The 15620-nt window shown below is 41.3% G+C and overlaps 3 protein-coding genes and 1 pseudogene across 3 annotated transcripts; 3 read left to right on the top strand and 1 right to left on the bottom strand.

Annotated features, from left to right (window-relative positions):
- Positions 1-181: 181 nt before the first annotated feature.
- LOC121789410 lies at positions 182-2213 on the top strand (annotated as a pseudogene).
- A 732-nt stretch (positions 2214-2945) lies between these two features.
- Positions 2946-4356, top strand: LOC121789417 (60S ribosomal protein L37-2-like). The gene is made up of 4 exons (XM_042187890.1): positions 2946-3052; positions 3157-3292; positions 3956-4057; positions 4146-4356. Exons 1-4 carry the CDS (start codon positions 3050-3052, stop codon positions 4190-4192), a joined length of 288 nt encoding a protein of 95 aa, XP_042043824.1. The 5' UTR covers positions 2946-3049; the 3' UTR covers positions 4193-4356.
- Positions 4357-8777: 4421 nt separating this feature from the next.
- Positions 8778-11160, top strand: LOC121789418. Its single transcript, XM_042187891.1, has 2 exons — positions 8778-10929; positions 11081-11160. Exon 1 carries the CDS (start codon positions 9626-9628, stop codon positions 10916-10918), a length of 1293 nt encoding a protein of 430 aa, XP_042043825.1. The 5' UTR covers positions 8778-9625; the 3' UTR covers positions 10919-10929; positions 11081-11160.
- A 77-nt stretch (positions 11161-11237) lies between these two features.
- On the bottom strand, positions 11238-12586 carry LOC121789419 (pyridoxal 5'-phosphate synthase-like subunit PDX1.2). Its single transcript, XM_042187893.1, has one exon. It carries the CDS (start codon positions 12441-12443, stop codon positions 11523-11525), a length of 921 nt encoding a protein of 306 aa, XP_042043827.1. The 5' UTR covers positions 12444-12586; the 3' UTR covers positions 11238-11522.
- Positions 12587-15620: the final 3034 nt, after the last annotated feature.

Raw genomic sequence — 15620 nt, 5'->3', positions numbered from 1 at the left:
CTTACATTCCATTATGAATTAACATATAAAATGAAATTAATACGGAGTATTTTGTAATTTTTTTCAATTTTTTTTACATTTTGTAACATTGTATTATACTAAAAATATACTACATCTTTATTAGTATGTCAAAATAAGACTTTAGAAGAATGAAATACCAAGGGTGTTTTTGAATGGAAAAAAGGGAATCCATAAAATCAATACTGATATTTGTAATAGGTGGAAGTAGTAATTTTCCGTATAATCAAGCTGTGTTTTGCAGTGCAGAGGGAAAATGGAGAACGTGGGAGTGATGATGACCACTCCAATGTCAGCCTACCTTGAGCAACAGCTCCAGCAGCGCTTCACACTCTTCAAGCTCTGGGAATCATCTCAGTCCCTCGCCGACTCAGTGAAAGCGGTGGTCGGCGACGCCAAAATCGGCGCCGATTCCAAACTCATTGACTCTCTCCCCCGCCTCGAGATCGTCTCCACTTACAGCGTCGGCCCTCGACAAAATCGACTTGGAAAAGTGCCGAGAGAGAGGAATTAGGGTTACCAACACCCCCGACGTGCTGACGGAAGACGTATCCGACCTAGCAATTGGCCTGGCTCTCGCCACATTGAGGAAAATATGCGCGTGCCATGCGTTTGTCACCGCTGGATCGTGGAAAAATGGGGATTTTCAGCTGACTACTAAGGTTTGTGAAATTGGGGCATTTTATGCCTATTTTACTTCTTTCGATAATGCATTGTATTTAATTAGTTATACTTTCAAATTTGTGTTTCTGTGTAGCTGAATCGCGTCCCTTAATTGTGTTGCTCTAATTTTTTTAATGCATGTCTAAATGTGTTTCTGAGCTTGTGGATTAAAGCTGGGGTATGCTTGGATACAGCCAGAAGCTTGATTTGATACAGCCAGAAGCTTGATTTGAGTTGATAAGCTTTATGGATTATGTTAAATTCGGTGAAGAAATATGAAAGTTAGAGATTATGTTTGAGTTCTTTCTGTGTTGAGCTTTGGATTATGAAAGGTAGAAATGTGGTCAAGCTTTTCTGATAAAACAAACTATGTTCATCACTGTAGTTTGGTTTGATTTTTATTCTTATTACATGATCTGCGGTGGACTAGACGAACAAGTCTTGATTGTGCTTCCATGAATTGCAAAGTATTGATTATGATTAAGATATTAGTTAAGTTCATGATTATGTTTGAACTAGTTTCGGAAGCCTCTTCATTCTCGAATTTGAGAATCAAAACAAACTTTTTGTTCCTGGTTTATTGATTCAACAATTACCACCATGATCTTATGCTACTAGACTTCAGACAGGGAGAGTTGATTTTGTGAGTTATATGGGAGTACCCAAATTTCAGTAATGGTGGCTCAAATTCCTTGTAATTGTTGATCTTTTACAAGCAAACGAATGATCAACGACCCAAAACACCTCTTTAACATTCACAAGAAAATCACGAGTGTGTTTACGTGATATTCTTTCTTACCTTATTCGCATTCTTTATCTCTTTTTTGGTAAACTATTGTTTGTGTTCATGTTTGTCTATTTGATTTACTGTCTACATTTTCAGTTCAGTGGAAAATCAATCGGCATACTCGGGCTAGGCAGGATTGGTTCTGCTATAGCTAAAAGAGCTGAGGCGTTTGGGTGCACCATCAGCTACCATTCCCGGACCAAGAGACAGACGGCGAACTACAGGTACTACTCCAATGCTGTTGATCTGGCTGCTAACTGTCAAATCCTGTTTGTGGCATGCTCCTTGACAAATGAAACACAACACATTGTGAATCGGGAGGTTATCAATGCATTGGGTCCGCAAGGGGTCCTTGTCAACATAGGACGAGGTGCACTTGTTGATGAACACGGACTTGTGTCTGCATTATGTGAAGGGAGACTGGGTGGCGCCGGACTCGACGTTTTTGAGAATGAACCTGACGTGCCTGAGCCGTTGTTGGAGCTTGAGAATGTAGTCCTGCTGCCTCATGTTGGAACTGACACAGTTGAGACGAGCATGACTATGGCTGATCTCGTTGTTGCCAACTTGGAGTGTCATTTCCTCGGGAAACCGCTGCTGACTCCGGTGATCTGACCGGAATAAGCCATCTTCTGTTGATTTACTGATGACATAGGTGCAAAAATATGGGCAAGGATGGTGTGCTGCGCAGAAAATGCAGTATTTTGGCCAAACATCTTTCTTTTCAATCCTTTAAACATTTTTTATTCTTGTGGCCAAAAATCTCTCTTTTCAATCCTTTATAAACATTTTTTATTCTTGTTTAGAATAATTTTACTCCTCAAATACAACTACAAAATCCATTCATAAAAGATGCACTCTATTTATATAGATTAAAAAACTTAAAATTTTGATTACCATATTCTAAAATAAATGATTACCTACATAGAGTAAAAGTGAAAGATACTCCTTTCGGCATTTGGGATAGCATGGATTCAATGAAAGAAAAAGTAGTTGGAGTACTATCAATGCCTAATAGAGAAAGAGATTACCAAAAATAAAATACTACTTTTATGGGATGAAATAAAATGGAAAAGGCCTCAATTTTTATAAGATGAAAGGAGTATTAGTTAGTATGAAAAAATATATCTTACAAAATCAATTAACTATGAAAGTCAAATTACAAGTAAATTAAAACTATAATGTTGTCCCATCCATCCAGTTGCCTACAAATTGGTGCGGAAAATAGTCACTAGTCCCACCGGTGGATACCCTTGTAACTACTAAAAATATACTCCATAATCCAGATATTAGTAGAGTCCAGTAGGATTGGGAAATTGACACAATCTAGTACTCCTAAAATTCAAGCATAACTTCATTTTCCATTTGAATGACGCAGTCCGGAAAATAAATTTTATAAAAAATGTATACTAAAGTTGAAGTCCAATAGTTAAGGCCCATTAATAACCCATTATTCTTCAGAACCCAAACCCTAATACCCTTCTTCTTAATCTACTTCATATAGCACTTCGCTACTCTATATATTCAAACGCCGACCTCCGCACACGCACAATCTAGGCTTTTTGCAGCAGCGCGACAGCAATGGTCATATTTCAATTTCTGTTTCTATTATAATTCCGATTGATCTGTGCAATTATTAGAGCCACACAATATGCTTATCGCTGCCTCTTTGCGCGTGATGTTTTCAGACGAAGGGAACCGGGAGTTTCGGAAAGAGGAGGAACAAGACACACACACTCTGTGTGAGGTGCGGCCGCCGCAGCTTCCATTTGCAGAAGAGCCGCTGCTCCGCCTGCGCTTATCCCGCTGCTCGCAAGAGGACATGTATGTCATTTCTCATTTTTTATACGGAGCTGTGATTTGAATTTTTGCAAATTGTATATGAATAAAGTTTGCTGATCCTTTTCCATGGCCTGATTAGTTTTAGGAATTCGCTATAATTGATATACTTGAGCATTAGGTTAGAGCTCTCGCTGCACTATACCATTGGTTAGGAATTAAATTGTATTGTTGCATAATAGTGAGATACACTATATGAGATAAGGCAAAATAAATTTCATCATAGGGGTGTAGTTGAGATGTATACAATATGGTGGTGTTCGGTTTGCTAGATAAAATTATACTCCCTAAGATATAATATCTAGGATTGAGTTATGAGATTATTTTAGTGAAGGGGTTAGCTATGACTAATTATTCCATGATTATCCATTTAGATTAAGATTTAGATTGAGTTGTGGGATTGAATCTCATGAATCAAACACACTAAATATTTAATCCCGAAATAATTACACGGCTTGAGAAAGAGGAAACCTAAAGGGAGATAAGATTAGACATGATCTTTGTTTACTAGTAAACATGTCAACCTAATGCTTCCTTTGTTAATTAATAGAGCTAATGAAGTTATTCGTCGTATTATTGTTTTATTCAATACTGTTGGAGATGCATCTTTTCTTGGTGATCTTGACGATGATGTGTACAAATGTTCAGACAACTGGAGTGTGAAGGCCATCCGTAGAAAGACCACCGGAACTGGTCGCATGAGGTACCTACGCAATGTACCCCGCAGATTCAAGACCAATTTCAGAGAAGGTTTGAACACTTCCATTTTTACATTTGCCTTCTCTGTTTCCAGTTTCCAGTCTTTGTTGTTGCTTGTTATTTATGCTTACCAATATAGGTACCGAGGCTACACCAAGGAAGAAGGCCGCAGCTGTCTCTGCTTAAGGTCAAGGGTGCATTTGGTACTCCTTATCTTTATTTCGATCTTAGAGGACAGTTTGATTTTTGGGATTGACATTTCAGCACCTTTTTTTATATAAGTTGTTACATTTTGTGGTTTTTCTCGCAACTATTTTGATACATATGAATCGAAGACCAGTTCGCTTGAATGTGCATGTTTCTTGGTGTGTTTTTTTCATCCTAATTCGTGCGTCTCCCCTTATAAAGAGTTGTCGATGTCTATATTCAGAGTCTCGGCGTTGCTTTTTTTTGTTGGCCAAAATGGCGGGGAATTGTCAATATTGGTACTATGATTCTGTATATTAATTTGTTCATGGCATGAAAGTGTTTTTGATGATACGACTTAAACTGGTTTTATTTGGCCTGTCTAATTATTAATTTGTTCATGGCAATGAAGTGTTTTTATAAATGCAAAGTATTTAAAAAAAGAATGCTTACTACAAGTTTATTTGACACATTTTCAATTCTTTTCCTGTTTGTATTCAACTTATCCCATGAATTCAGATTCTCTACCTGGAGATTAAACTTTCACTGGATTGGGTAACTCTTACATTTGAACAAAAAAGTTTTACTAGTTTTATTTTTTGATCAATTGCTACTCCTATAGAGAGAATGTCGCTATACATAGTTACTTTAGGATTACATAACTAGTATTTCTCAAACTTTTATTTCGAGAGACTTGACCACTTTATCTTCACTTCTGGGTTTATCTTCAACAAGTGTGCGATATTCCAAACTTTCTTAAAATACAAATTGGAAATAGGATAGAGTGATCCGAAACTAAAGTAGTACTCCTATCCACGAATAAGAGTCTCAAGTTTCCTTTTTCGTCTTTTCCCAATTAAGTTTCTCATTTATTTTTTACTACTTTCGGTAATGGACTTCAACTTTCACTAACTCATCCCACTCAGATTTTATTTTAAAACTAATATTCTCTCTTATCTATTAAAAATAGACACATTTGTCATTTTGAGATGTTTCTTAAAAATAGCTTAGTTTTATTTAAGATTTTTTTTTCAAATGAGGTAGGTCTCATTCTTCGCTGATAATACTTCAATAACTTTTTTTCTCTTTCTATTACTTTATCAGTTATGCATTAAAACTCGTGTAATTTCCAATGTTGTCTATTTTTTAAGGACGGATGGAATATATTTCAAATGTTGTCTATTTTTTAAGGACGGAGAGAGTATATAAAAGTAGGACTCATACTCCACTAACTTTTCAACTCACCTTTATTACATTTCTTAAAACTCTTGTCAAATAAACTTAGGACACTTAATCATGGACTGAAGGAGATCCATGACTCCTAGCTCAACTGGAGAAGGGAGGCAAGGATACCGCCCATCCAGGAGGTCTTGAGTTCGAATCCTGGATGGTGCAACATGAGATTAATTTCCCCTGTGGGCATTTACAAGGCTTGTTGCCTTGGGGCTTGGCAAGCTGATAAGCCTTGACCCGTGCGGGACAGCGCTGGTCTACGGGCCGAACTCGTCGGAGGGTGGCTGGTCTACGAGCCTGACCAAGGCTAGTTCACGAGACCGAATCCGGCTAGAGGGAGGCTAGTTCACGAGCCACGAGGGTTGGGAAGGGCTAGTTAGCTTGCCAAATGTATCACGAACTCCGATGTATGTGTGTGTTAAACCTCCTGGATGGTGCAACCTGGGATTAATTTCCCCTGTGGGCCTTTACAAGGCTTGTTGCCTTGGGGCTTGGCAAGCTTATGAGCCTTGACCTGTCCGGAACAGCGCTGGTCTACTGGCCGTACCCGTCGGAGGGTGGCTGGTCTACGAGCCTGACCAAGGCTATAGTTCACGAGACCGAATCCGGCTGGAGGGAGGCTAGTTCACGAGCCACGGGGGTTAGGAAGGGCCAGTTAGCTTGCCAATGTATCATGAACTCCGATGTATGTGTGTGTTAAAAAAAAAATCATGGACTGAAGGAGTAATATCATAAAACAGACTCCAATAATTTATTTATCAATTTTCCTCATACAAGTCCGACCATGATTAAATACGTGGAAGGCGACGAGCGAAGAGACTGGTCTGCTACATATGGGGAGTGGATCCAGTCTTTTGTTGTATGGACAGTGGGAGAAACTAAGAGCATCTCTAATAAGAATAGCCCAGTCATAGCCCAACCACAAACTTCTCATGCCACATCATCAGCACTAAAACTCCTCCTGCCACATCATCAGGATAAGCAACTGGACAAGCAATAGCCCAGCCACAATAAACAAAATTATTAAAAATAAATAATTAACAATCACACAAAATACGGAATTAAATTAACGACACATATAAGGGAAAATTCAATAATAATATTAAAATTTTTAAAAGTACATTAATTAAAAAAATTACAATAAAAAAATTACATTAATTTTAAAAATAACTCCTACTCCACGCACGAGCCCCCCGCTTCCGTCTCACGCCTCGCCGTCGTCGCCGCTATCCGGGACCCCCAAATCTGCGGCATCTGAGCCCGCGTCTGAGCCCCCCACCTATGTCGCGGCGGCAGTCAAATCAGCTCGCATACTCACGAGCAGTGCGTAAAAAAACTCTTCTCCTCGGGGACAGTGGCATTCTTCCAGTCAGATATGACCTTGTACATCTGAGTCCGCGTTTGTTGACGCGCCAAGAAGACGAGGTCGGCTGTCGAGCTGCCAACAGTGGGGGATGGAGACTGGACCTCCTCGGACCTCTGGCGAGCCCGTTGCGCCCGCCTTTGACCAACCGAGTGAGTGCGGCGAGTAAACGCGAGCCCGGGCATCAGACCCCATCCACCTCCCGCGGGTACCGTCGGAGTTTGAGACCCGCTTGTCATTGGAGTAGACTCGTTGTTGTGCTCCATTTCGCGTTGTTGCTCTTGTACATAAATTAAGATAGAGAGAGTACTCGTTAAAAACAAGTGGTGCAAATGAAAATGAAGTCCAAATCGCGTATATATAGTGTTTCGAAAATTAAATAAATAAAAAAATCCCGTTCGTTGATCGCTCACCGATCTGGAGCCTGCAATGGCGGCCAGGAGATCGCCGAGCGGCGTGCGCTCACCGTTTTTCTCTCCGATTTGGCGCTCGCCGGCTGCAATGGTTCGGCTAGCCAGTGCGCTCGCCGCTATTGGAGATGCTCTAAAGTAGGGGAGGCATTTAGGAGTGAAATGTGAATAGCATAATAAGTTGAGGGCAATTTGGAAGTGAATAGTATGGAGGGCTGTGCTAATTGTAATTGAAATTGAAATTAGAAAGAAAAGTGTGTTAATGAAAAATATAACCCATTTCTACAGAAGAAATTTTCTTAAATAGAAAATTTATAATTTAAGTAAACGGACCAAAAAGAAAATAGTCTCTATTTTTAGGAGGGGATGAAAGAAGAATTTTTTTGACTAAAGAAGTATTTTTTTTATATCATTAGTAAACGCATATCCAATAATAATAGTTAGAACATGTTATTAACCACTGGGTCACAAACATTCGATTAATTGTTAGGTGGTTGAGGCATTAGAGCACCCGCAACGCGGGCCGCGGGCATTCCGCGTTTCGTTCCTTCGGAACGAAATCGTAGCGGAACGTGTTACGGCGCTGCGTTTCGTCGCGGTTCCGTTCCCATGCCGTCCCGGGCTGCCCCGCGAGTGGGCGTCGTCACGGTGACGCAATAATTCGTTTTTTTTAAAAAAAATTCGAATTTAATAATAATAAAAAAAAATTGCAACGATATTGTTACCGTTTTTTTTGCCGTTATTTATTTATTTATTTTAAATTTATTTACTCTATAAATACTCCTATTTCATACTCATTTCACTCACAAACACACATCTATTCCTCTCAAATCCTCTCTATTTCCACCCCAATTTTCATCTCAAATCAACTATGTTTTTCTTCTCCCAAATTTAATCAAACTAATGGATCCTTTTGAACAAATGCGTCAAATATTGGAACAATCCTTGAAGAAGATCGACGACGGGAGGAGGAAGAATCCGCGCCGCCCCAACGACGCTCCCAACGAATACCTCCACATCGGAGACAGCACTGGGCGAATGTGCTTGCTCAAATTCTGCAAAGGCGTACAGGCAGCCTTCACCGACGAATTTCTCCGGAGGCCAAGCACGACCGATTGTCAGTTCCTGCTCGACCTTCACGAAACAATGCACGGATTCCCCGGGATGCTCGGCAACGTCGATTGCATGCACTGGCAATGGAAGAATTGCCCGGTGGATGAAATTGAGCACATTTGGGCAAACTTTGGCGGATGAAATTATTAAAATTGTGTACTTTTATTTTTTTAGGATTTTAATTGTGTGCTTTTTATTTTTTTAAGTTTAAGTTGTAATTTTGTTTTAATGTTGTGTGTTTTTTAATAAAGTGTGTGTGTTTGTTTTAATTGAATTGAGTTGGAAATAAAAATAAAAAATGAAATTGAATGAATAGTAATTTAAGGAACGGTTAAGGAACGGAGGATTGCAGGTTCCGTTCCTTAGTTAAGGAATGGAGTAAAAAAGTACAGTGGGCCCCGCAAATAGTAGTTTAAGGAACAGTTTAGGAACGGTATATGAACAGCGTTGTGGATGGCCTTATTTATTTTATGGGCACAGCAACACAATGTATTTTATAGTACAATATTTTGTTAAATTCCTGCAATTTTGTCAGGCAACATGTATATGTCCAGCTTGTCTATTTTTGGTGGGTGCTATTACAACAAGTGATCTGAAATGAGTTTTTTTCTATGCAACGCTCAGATGTGTAAAGTAAAATTCAGAGACTATAACCAAAATCCTATCAATTTTTATCAAAATCAAAAGACCATACGTTAAGCTATTTCCATAAGTTGCAGGTGATGAACGGTATAAGTTAAGAGCTCAAATTGTCCTAACACCACCATGATCATAGCCAGCCATAATGAGTCTCAGCATATGAACTGTAGGAAAATGACAGCACCAAGCATACATTAAAAATTGGGTTTCATTTCCAGTTTCAATCAATTTCTGGTCCCTTTTTATCCTATTTTTCAAACAATGTGCATCATCTAATGAGGTAGGGGCCATAATAACTTCCTACCTCCCAATTTAAATGCTGCAATTACGCTCAAAATTCCTTCCCCATTATAATTCCAGACAAAATTATATTCCCTAAGCATTTTTAGAATAACCAGTTAGGACAATGATTAGGTCTGCTCATTTATTGTGTTAAAATGGATCATTCACTGATTCCAAGATCCCATTTGCTGCACACATGTCTTAGGACCTGCTGCACAGCCATTACTACATGCCATTGCCACCATTTCTCCTTCATTCAATACCCACACTTTGCATCTAACCTCAACACACTCTTATTACATCGATCTTCCCTGCCCTTTTGCATCTCGTATCACTACTACAGCTTCTTGCTACCCCGAGAATCTGAAGTTTCGTGTCGCTGCAGACATAAAGATGAGTGGCGACACTAGCACAACGAAACAGAAGCAGGTTAAAGAAACGTTTCACGATACCAAGACATTCTTTCACAGAGCTTTCAGAAATGTAAGGTCCTTACTTCTAAGAGGGTACGCGAAGCTGCCTACAAATGCTTTCGCTAATCCCATCTTCTCCGGTAGCAGCAAGATCGGCCCCAAGTTGCAGGAGACCGACAGTTCGTGCAAAAGTTCCTCTCAACACTGGGATCCCAGTGAGGTGGCGAGTAGGAGAGATGCCCTACTTGCACTGAAGGGGCAACCAAATGGAGAACAAGGCTCCATGAGTGTTCGTCGATCAGCTGACCAGAAGGCAAGAGCACGCCTTCAAGGGAAGGTGCAAGAGTCTAGTTTCTTGGCAACGGAGGACTTTGCAAAGAAGATGGAAGAATTGGAAATGATGGATGAGAGTGACGGGAATCATGTGCAGGACATAGATGAAGTTGTTCATTGCTACTCCCTCCTCACCAGCCCGACTTATTTAGATATTGTTGACAAATTCTCCAAAAATGTCTACCAGGAACTCAATCTTCCCCAGCCATCAAGAAATATCAACAACTCAATGAAGAAACTCAACTCAGCAACAAGCATTCACGGTTCGATGAGGAAGTTAGGTTCAGCCAGTGTTCACAGTCCTATGAGGAGACTGAGTTGCTCAACCAGTGTCCACACTTTAGTGGGAAAAGTAGGTTCAGACAATGCTCACGGTTCAATGAGGAAACAGAGTTCAACCAATGTTCACAACTCAATGAGAAAATTGGGTCCAGAGAACAATCATGGTTTGGTGAGGAGATTGAGTTCGGACAGTGCTCATGGTTCAATGAGGAAATTGGGTTGCAATAGCATTCATGGTTCAATAAGAAGATCGGGCTCAGACAATGTTCATGGGTCAATGAGGAAATTGGATTCAGATCGCATTCACAAGTCAATGATGAAACTGGGTCCAGAGAGCACCCATGGTTCCATGAGAAAACTGGGTTCAGAGAGCATCCACGTTTCCATGAGGAAACTGGGTTCGGAAAGCATTCATGGCTCCATGAGGAAACTGGGTTCAGAGAGCATCCACGGTTCCATGAGGAAACTGGGTTCGGAAAGCATTCATGGCTCCATGAGGAAACTGGGTTCAGAGAGCATCCACAGTTCCATGAGAAAACTGGGTTCGGAAAGCATTCATGGTTCGATGAGGAAACTGGGCTCAGAGAGCATCCATGGTTCCATGAGGAAACTGAGATCAGACAGTATTCGCAGTTCAATGAGGTGTCTGCCCTCTTAAGCTATATGTAGGTGAGTTGAGTATATTTTAAATGCTTAGGGGGTTCATGGTTTTGTCTTTATTTACCTGTGTGTGAAGCACCTTCACCACAAACTATGATGTATTCGGGTACCATTATTTTCTACAGATTACAATAACTACTTTTATGTGTCCCTATTTCAGATTGAAACCGCCTCTACTATACCATGTTACTTTTATCGCATCTCGATGTTCGTTCATTGCAAAAAGCAAGCACCATCTTCCTACTTACAAGAGTTAGTTTACAAGCCTAATCATGTTTCTGGAAAATTACAAGAGTTAGTTTACAAGCCAGGAGTTATTAAGGATAGATATGAACAAATCAATTTCAATAACAAAATGCAGTACATTTAAATTTGATAGTACAAGATTCGACAGGGGTTGTGCAAAGTGATGAACTAGAACTATATTCCCCTATCAGTTAAGCAGAGAATCATACAAGCCAAGGTCAATAACTCTTATTCTTTCATCATGCAAAGAAGTAACATCAATGTAACAAGGCAAATTGTAAATCACAAACATTATACTTACACCATTTCTCATCATGCTCGAAAGCTAGGAATCAAAAGCATTAGAACTCACAGAATCAGTAAGCATCTCCAGACCCAAACTCGACCCTATTCTCATCGAGATTCAATCCTGCCATTGCGTGGTCCAAACCACTGCTCGCCTGCGCCAGCTCCATCGGGTCATTGTAATTCCTAACTGCCTGCACAATGGATCTAACCCTCTTGTAAGGATCATCACAGTCGAAAACCTCCTGCCCCAAGAACACCCCATCACACCCCAATTGCATCATCAATGCAGCATCAGCCGGTGTTGTGATCCCTCCGGCAGCAAAATGCACCACCGGAAGCCGCCCCATTTGCTTCGCCTGCACCACAATATCATACGGCGCCCCAATTCGCTTGGCAAAGGCAAACACCTCATCTTCATCCATGTTATTCAAAACCCTAATTTCCCCCATCACTTTCCTCACACTCCGCACCGTCTCCGCCACATTGCCGGAGCCCCTAATTTCGCCCTGCGTCCGAATCATGGCGGAGCCCTCCCTCACCCGCCGCAGCGCCTCCCCCAAATCGCGGCAGCCGCAGACAAACGTGACGCCGAAATTGTGCTTATTGATGAAGTGGCTCTCGTCGGCGATCCCCAATTCCTCGCTCTCGTCGATGTAATCGACCCCAATCTGCTCCAGGACCTGCGCCTCGACGAAATGGCCGACGCGCACCTTCGCCATCACGGGAATCGACAGAGCCTGCTTGATTTCCTTGATCAGAGAAGGGTCGGCCATGCGGGAGATCCCAGCGCGCGGCGGAGGCGGATCGGAGACGACGACGCAGCAGGCGCCGGCGGACTCGGCGGTCTTGGCCTGGTCGAGGGAGGTGACCTCGACGACGGCGCCGCCGCGGAGCATCTGCGCCATGCCGACTTTGAGGGAGAAGGGGTTCTTCTTGGTGTCGGTGATGGTGGCGCTGCTGTAGAGCGTGACGGCGTGATCATCGGCCATTGGAGAAGAAATTGATTGAAGAGGAAATGGGGTTGGATTGAATTAATAAGATTAAGGAGGTTGGGGATTTGGTGGGTTCGAGAAGATTCTTGGATGGTATCGTTGCCTGTAGAATGTTCGATGCTTTGCCGGAACGATGACTGATTATGTAACCAAAAGTCAAATCGTCAACGATAATCTATAATCAATTATCAATATTCAATTATCAATAATCAATTCAAATATACAATACTACTAAATTTATGATTTAACTGTACCACCACATCAACCTATATAAATAAATAATTGTATTATCAATTTATTTGTTAATTTCTTGCCGTTGATTGATGTTTCTGATCATCATCATGCCACGTTCTGTATATTTACATGTTGGCATCTGACTCTAAAAATTAAAATTATTAATAAGACTGTAATTTTACTAAATTCTAAACTTTGAATTTCTGATAGCATAAATGTCGGAGTTAGAGGTCACCAATCCGAACCGAACCGGACGAACCGGCCCGGAACCGTCACCGGCGGTTCCGAACCAGAACCGGAACCGTCGGCGGCGGTTCGAACCGGCACCGGAACCGCCGGTTCCGCCGGGCCGGTTCCGGGTCCCATATTTCGCGAACCGTACCCGGCGGTTCCGAACCGCCGGTTTCGCCGGAACCGCCGGTTCGGCGGTTCCCGACACCTTTTCAGACCTACTTCTTAGCCTTTTCAGAAACCGCTTCCCCGGCCGCCGGTTTGGTCAGAAACCGTTGACGGAAACCGCCGGTTTCGGCTGAAAAAACCGGCGGGTTCCGGCGAAAACCGGCGGTTCCGGCGGCAAAACCGGCGGTTCCACCGAAAACGGTCCTCAAAACCGCCGGTTCCACCGAAAACCGGCGGTTTCGCCGTGATTTTTCAAAATTTGATTTTTTTTTATTCACAATTTCCCCCTATAAATACCCCCCATCCTCTTCATTTCTACTCACCCCATTCTTGTGTTAATAAGAATTTCTCTCTCAATCTCAATTTCTCTATTCTCCATCCTCATTCTCTCATGTTGTTTACGTTATTTGCGCTACTAATTTACTCACGTTGTTCACGTTATCATATTCACACAATCACACTACTCTCTACTCTCCACTTTGAATTTCCATAAATATCATGTCTTCATCTCGTCGTGGCGGAGATCGGGGAAAGGGACTTGCCCAAGATCAAAGTGATACTCGTCGTCGTCGTGCCCCTACTAGAGCACAAGTTGCGGAGGAGGTGGGAAGGCGAGCCGCTCTTCGAGCACAAGTAAGTTCTAATGAGTTTTATTTTTATGTTAGTATTAAATTCATTTGTGTTAGTATTTTTACTTAGCCGTATCGTATAATTTTCGTAGGAGGAAGAAGATAGAAATGCGGCCTTGTTACTTGCCCTCGGCGGGCCCGACGACGACGACCAACAAGGGGGGCATTCACATTCGGCTTCCCGGTTCGAGTACGATGTGAATCTATCGTCGGACGAAGGCGATGATGGATCGCATCAATTCCCCCCTTCTAGCACCGGCCAAGTAAGCGAAAATGATGATGAGGAGGCCGATGCTCCTCCTCCTTCCGCAGGACGACAAAAGAAGAAGATGCCTCCCAAGTTGAAATCCGATATCTTCACCAAACATTACAAGAAGGTACCGGTTGTAATTTCAAATCCCAATGATCCGACCACTACCGTGGAGACAAGTGAGTTCAAAGCATATTGCAATATTGCGATAAAGTCTATCCCTTTGGAACCGGTGGGGGATATGGTACTCTCCATAAGCATTTGAAGACAAAACACCCCGTGGAATATGGGCATACTAAGTCCCAAACCCAAATCAACTTCCCCTCCGGCTCATCGTCTCAAACAGGTACGCCACTATTTAAATATGATCCTTAAAATGTTACCGATACCATGGTAAGATGGGCGGCAATGAAACATTTGCCGCTCAATTTTTTTAATGATAGAAAACATGAAATTACTATGCAACAAGCTTTTAATGTTGCTGCAAAAAGAATTCCCCCCACTACTGCTCAAAGATCTAACAATCGTCAGTTTTTTGACAAAAAAAGGGAGATTGGAAAATTTCTATCCACCTTGGGGCACAAAGTTAATATTTGCTCCGATGTGTGGACGGATTCTTTCCAACGAAATTCCTACATGGGAATTTCATGTCATTTTATAGACAATAGTTGGTCTTTAAATAAACGTTTAATTGGTTTTAGACAATTTCCTTCCCCACACACCGCACAAGCAATTGCATCTCTAATTATTCAAGTTTTGAATGAGTATGAGTTATGCAACAAGATATTTTCGGTTGGTTTTGATAACGCAACCGCCAACACCGCAAGTATATCCGATTAATTGCGGCTTGTTCCCCGGTGATAAGTGGTAAGTATTTTCACCAACGATGTATTTGTCATATTTTAAACTTATGTGTACAAGATGCTTTGTCTTTATGGCAAAGACATATTCAACCTATTACTACAGCTGTATCATTGATCCACTGGAAGCCTCAAATTGGCAAGGCGTGGAAGAAGTATTGCCACTCGAAGAAAATAAGGTACACAAAGTTTACTTTAGACGTGTCTACTAGATGGAACTCTACATATGACATGTTGCAATCTACATTAGAGCATATAGATTATTTAGTTGATTTTTATAGAACTTACCCTGTTGATGATTTGTATCTAACATCTTCTTGTTGGGAACAAAGCATGAGCTTATTTAAATTATTCAAAGGTTTTCGAAATGCCACTATGGAGTTATCGGGTGTGTATTATTGCACATCCGTTCGTGTTTTAGAACATTGCATGATCATATCACTTGGTTTTAAAACTGCAATGAAAAATTCCACAAACAATCTTGAGCTAATGTGTGTTTTATATTACATGGTTGAAAAATGACTCAAGTATTTCAATGAGATCCCAACTGTTTTTTTGCTTGCCAAAGTTTTGGATCCAAAGTGGAAACTAGTTGGTACTTTCAAAATTTTAGAATTTTATTACAACAATTTAGCTTCTATTGATCTTGAACCACTCCGAGCTTTGCAAAGTGACGAAGGCGACGACAACTACATAAACCTTGCCCAAACATTCCAAATAAACCTCCCCCACCTCCCAAGCCTCCAAAGAAATTTTGAGTTCGACTTGCGGGCTCTCTTTCACGATTACGAAGCCAAGTACA

The sequence above is a fragment of the Salvia splendens genome, unplaced genomic scaffold (genome assembly GCF_004379255.2).
Source record: "Salvia splendens isolate huo1 unplaced genomic scaffold, SspV2 ctg232, whole genome shotgun sequence".
Classification (NCBI taxonomy): domain Eukaryota; kingdom Viridiplantae; phylum Streptophyta; class Magnoliopsida; order Lamiales; family Lamiaceae; genus Salvia; species Salvia splendens.
The sequence above is the reverse complement of the archived record's forward strand: the minus strand, read 5'-3'. Positions and strand labels throughout refer to the sequence as shown.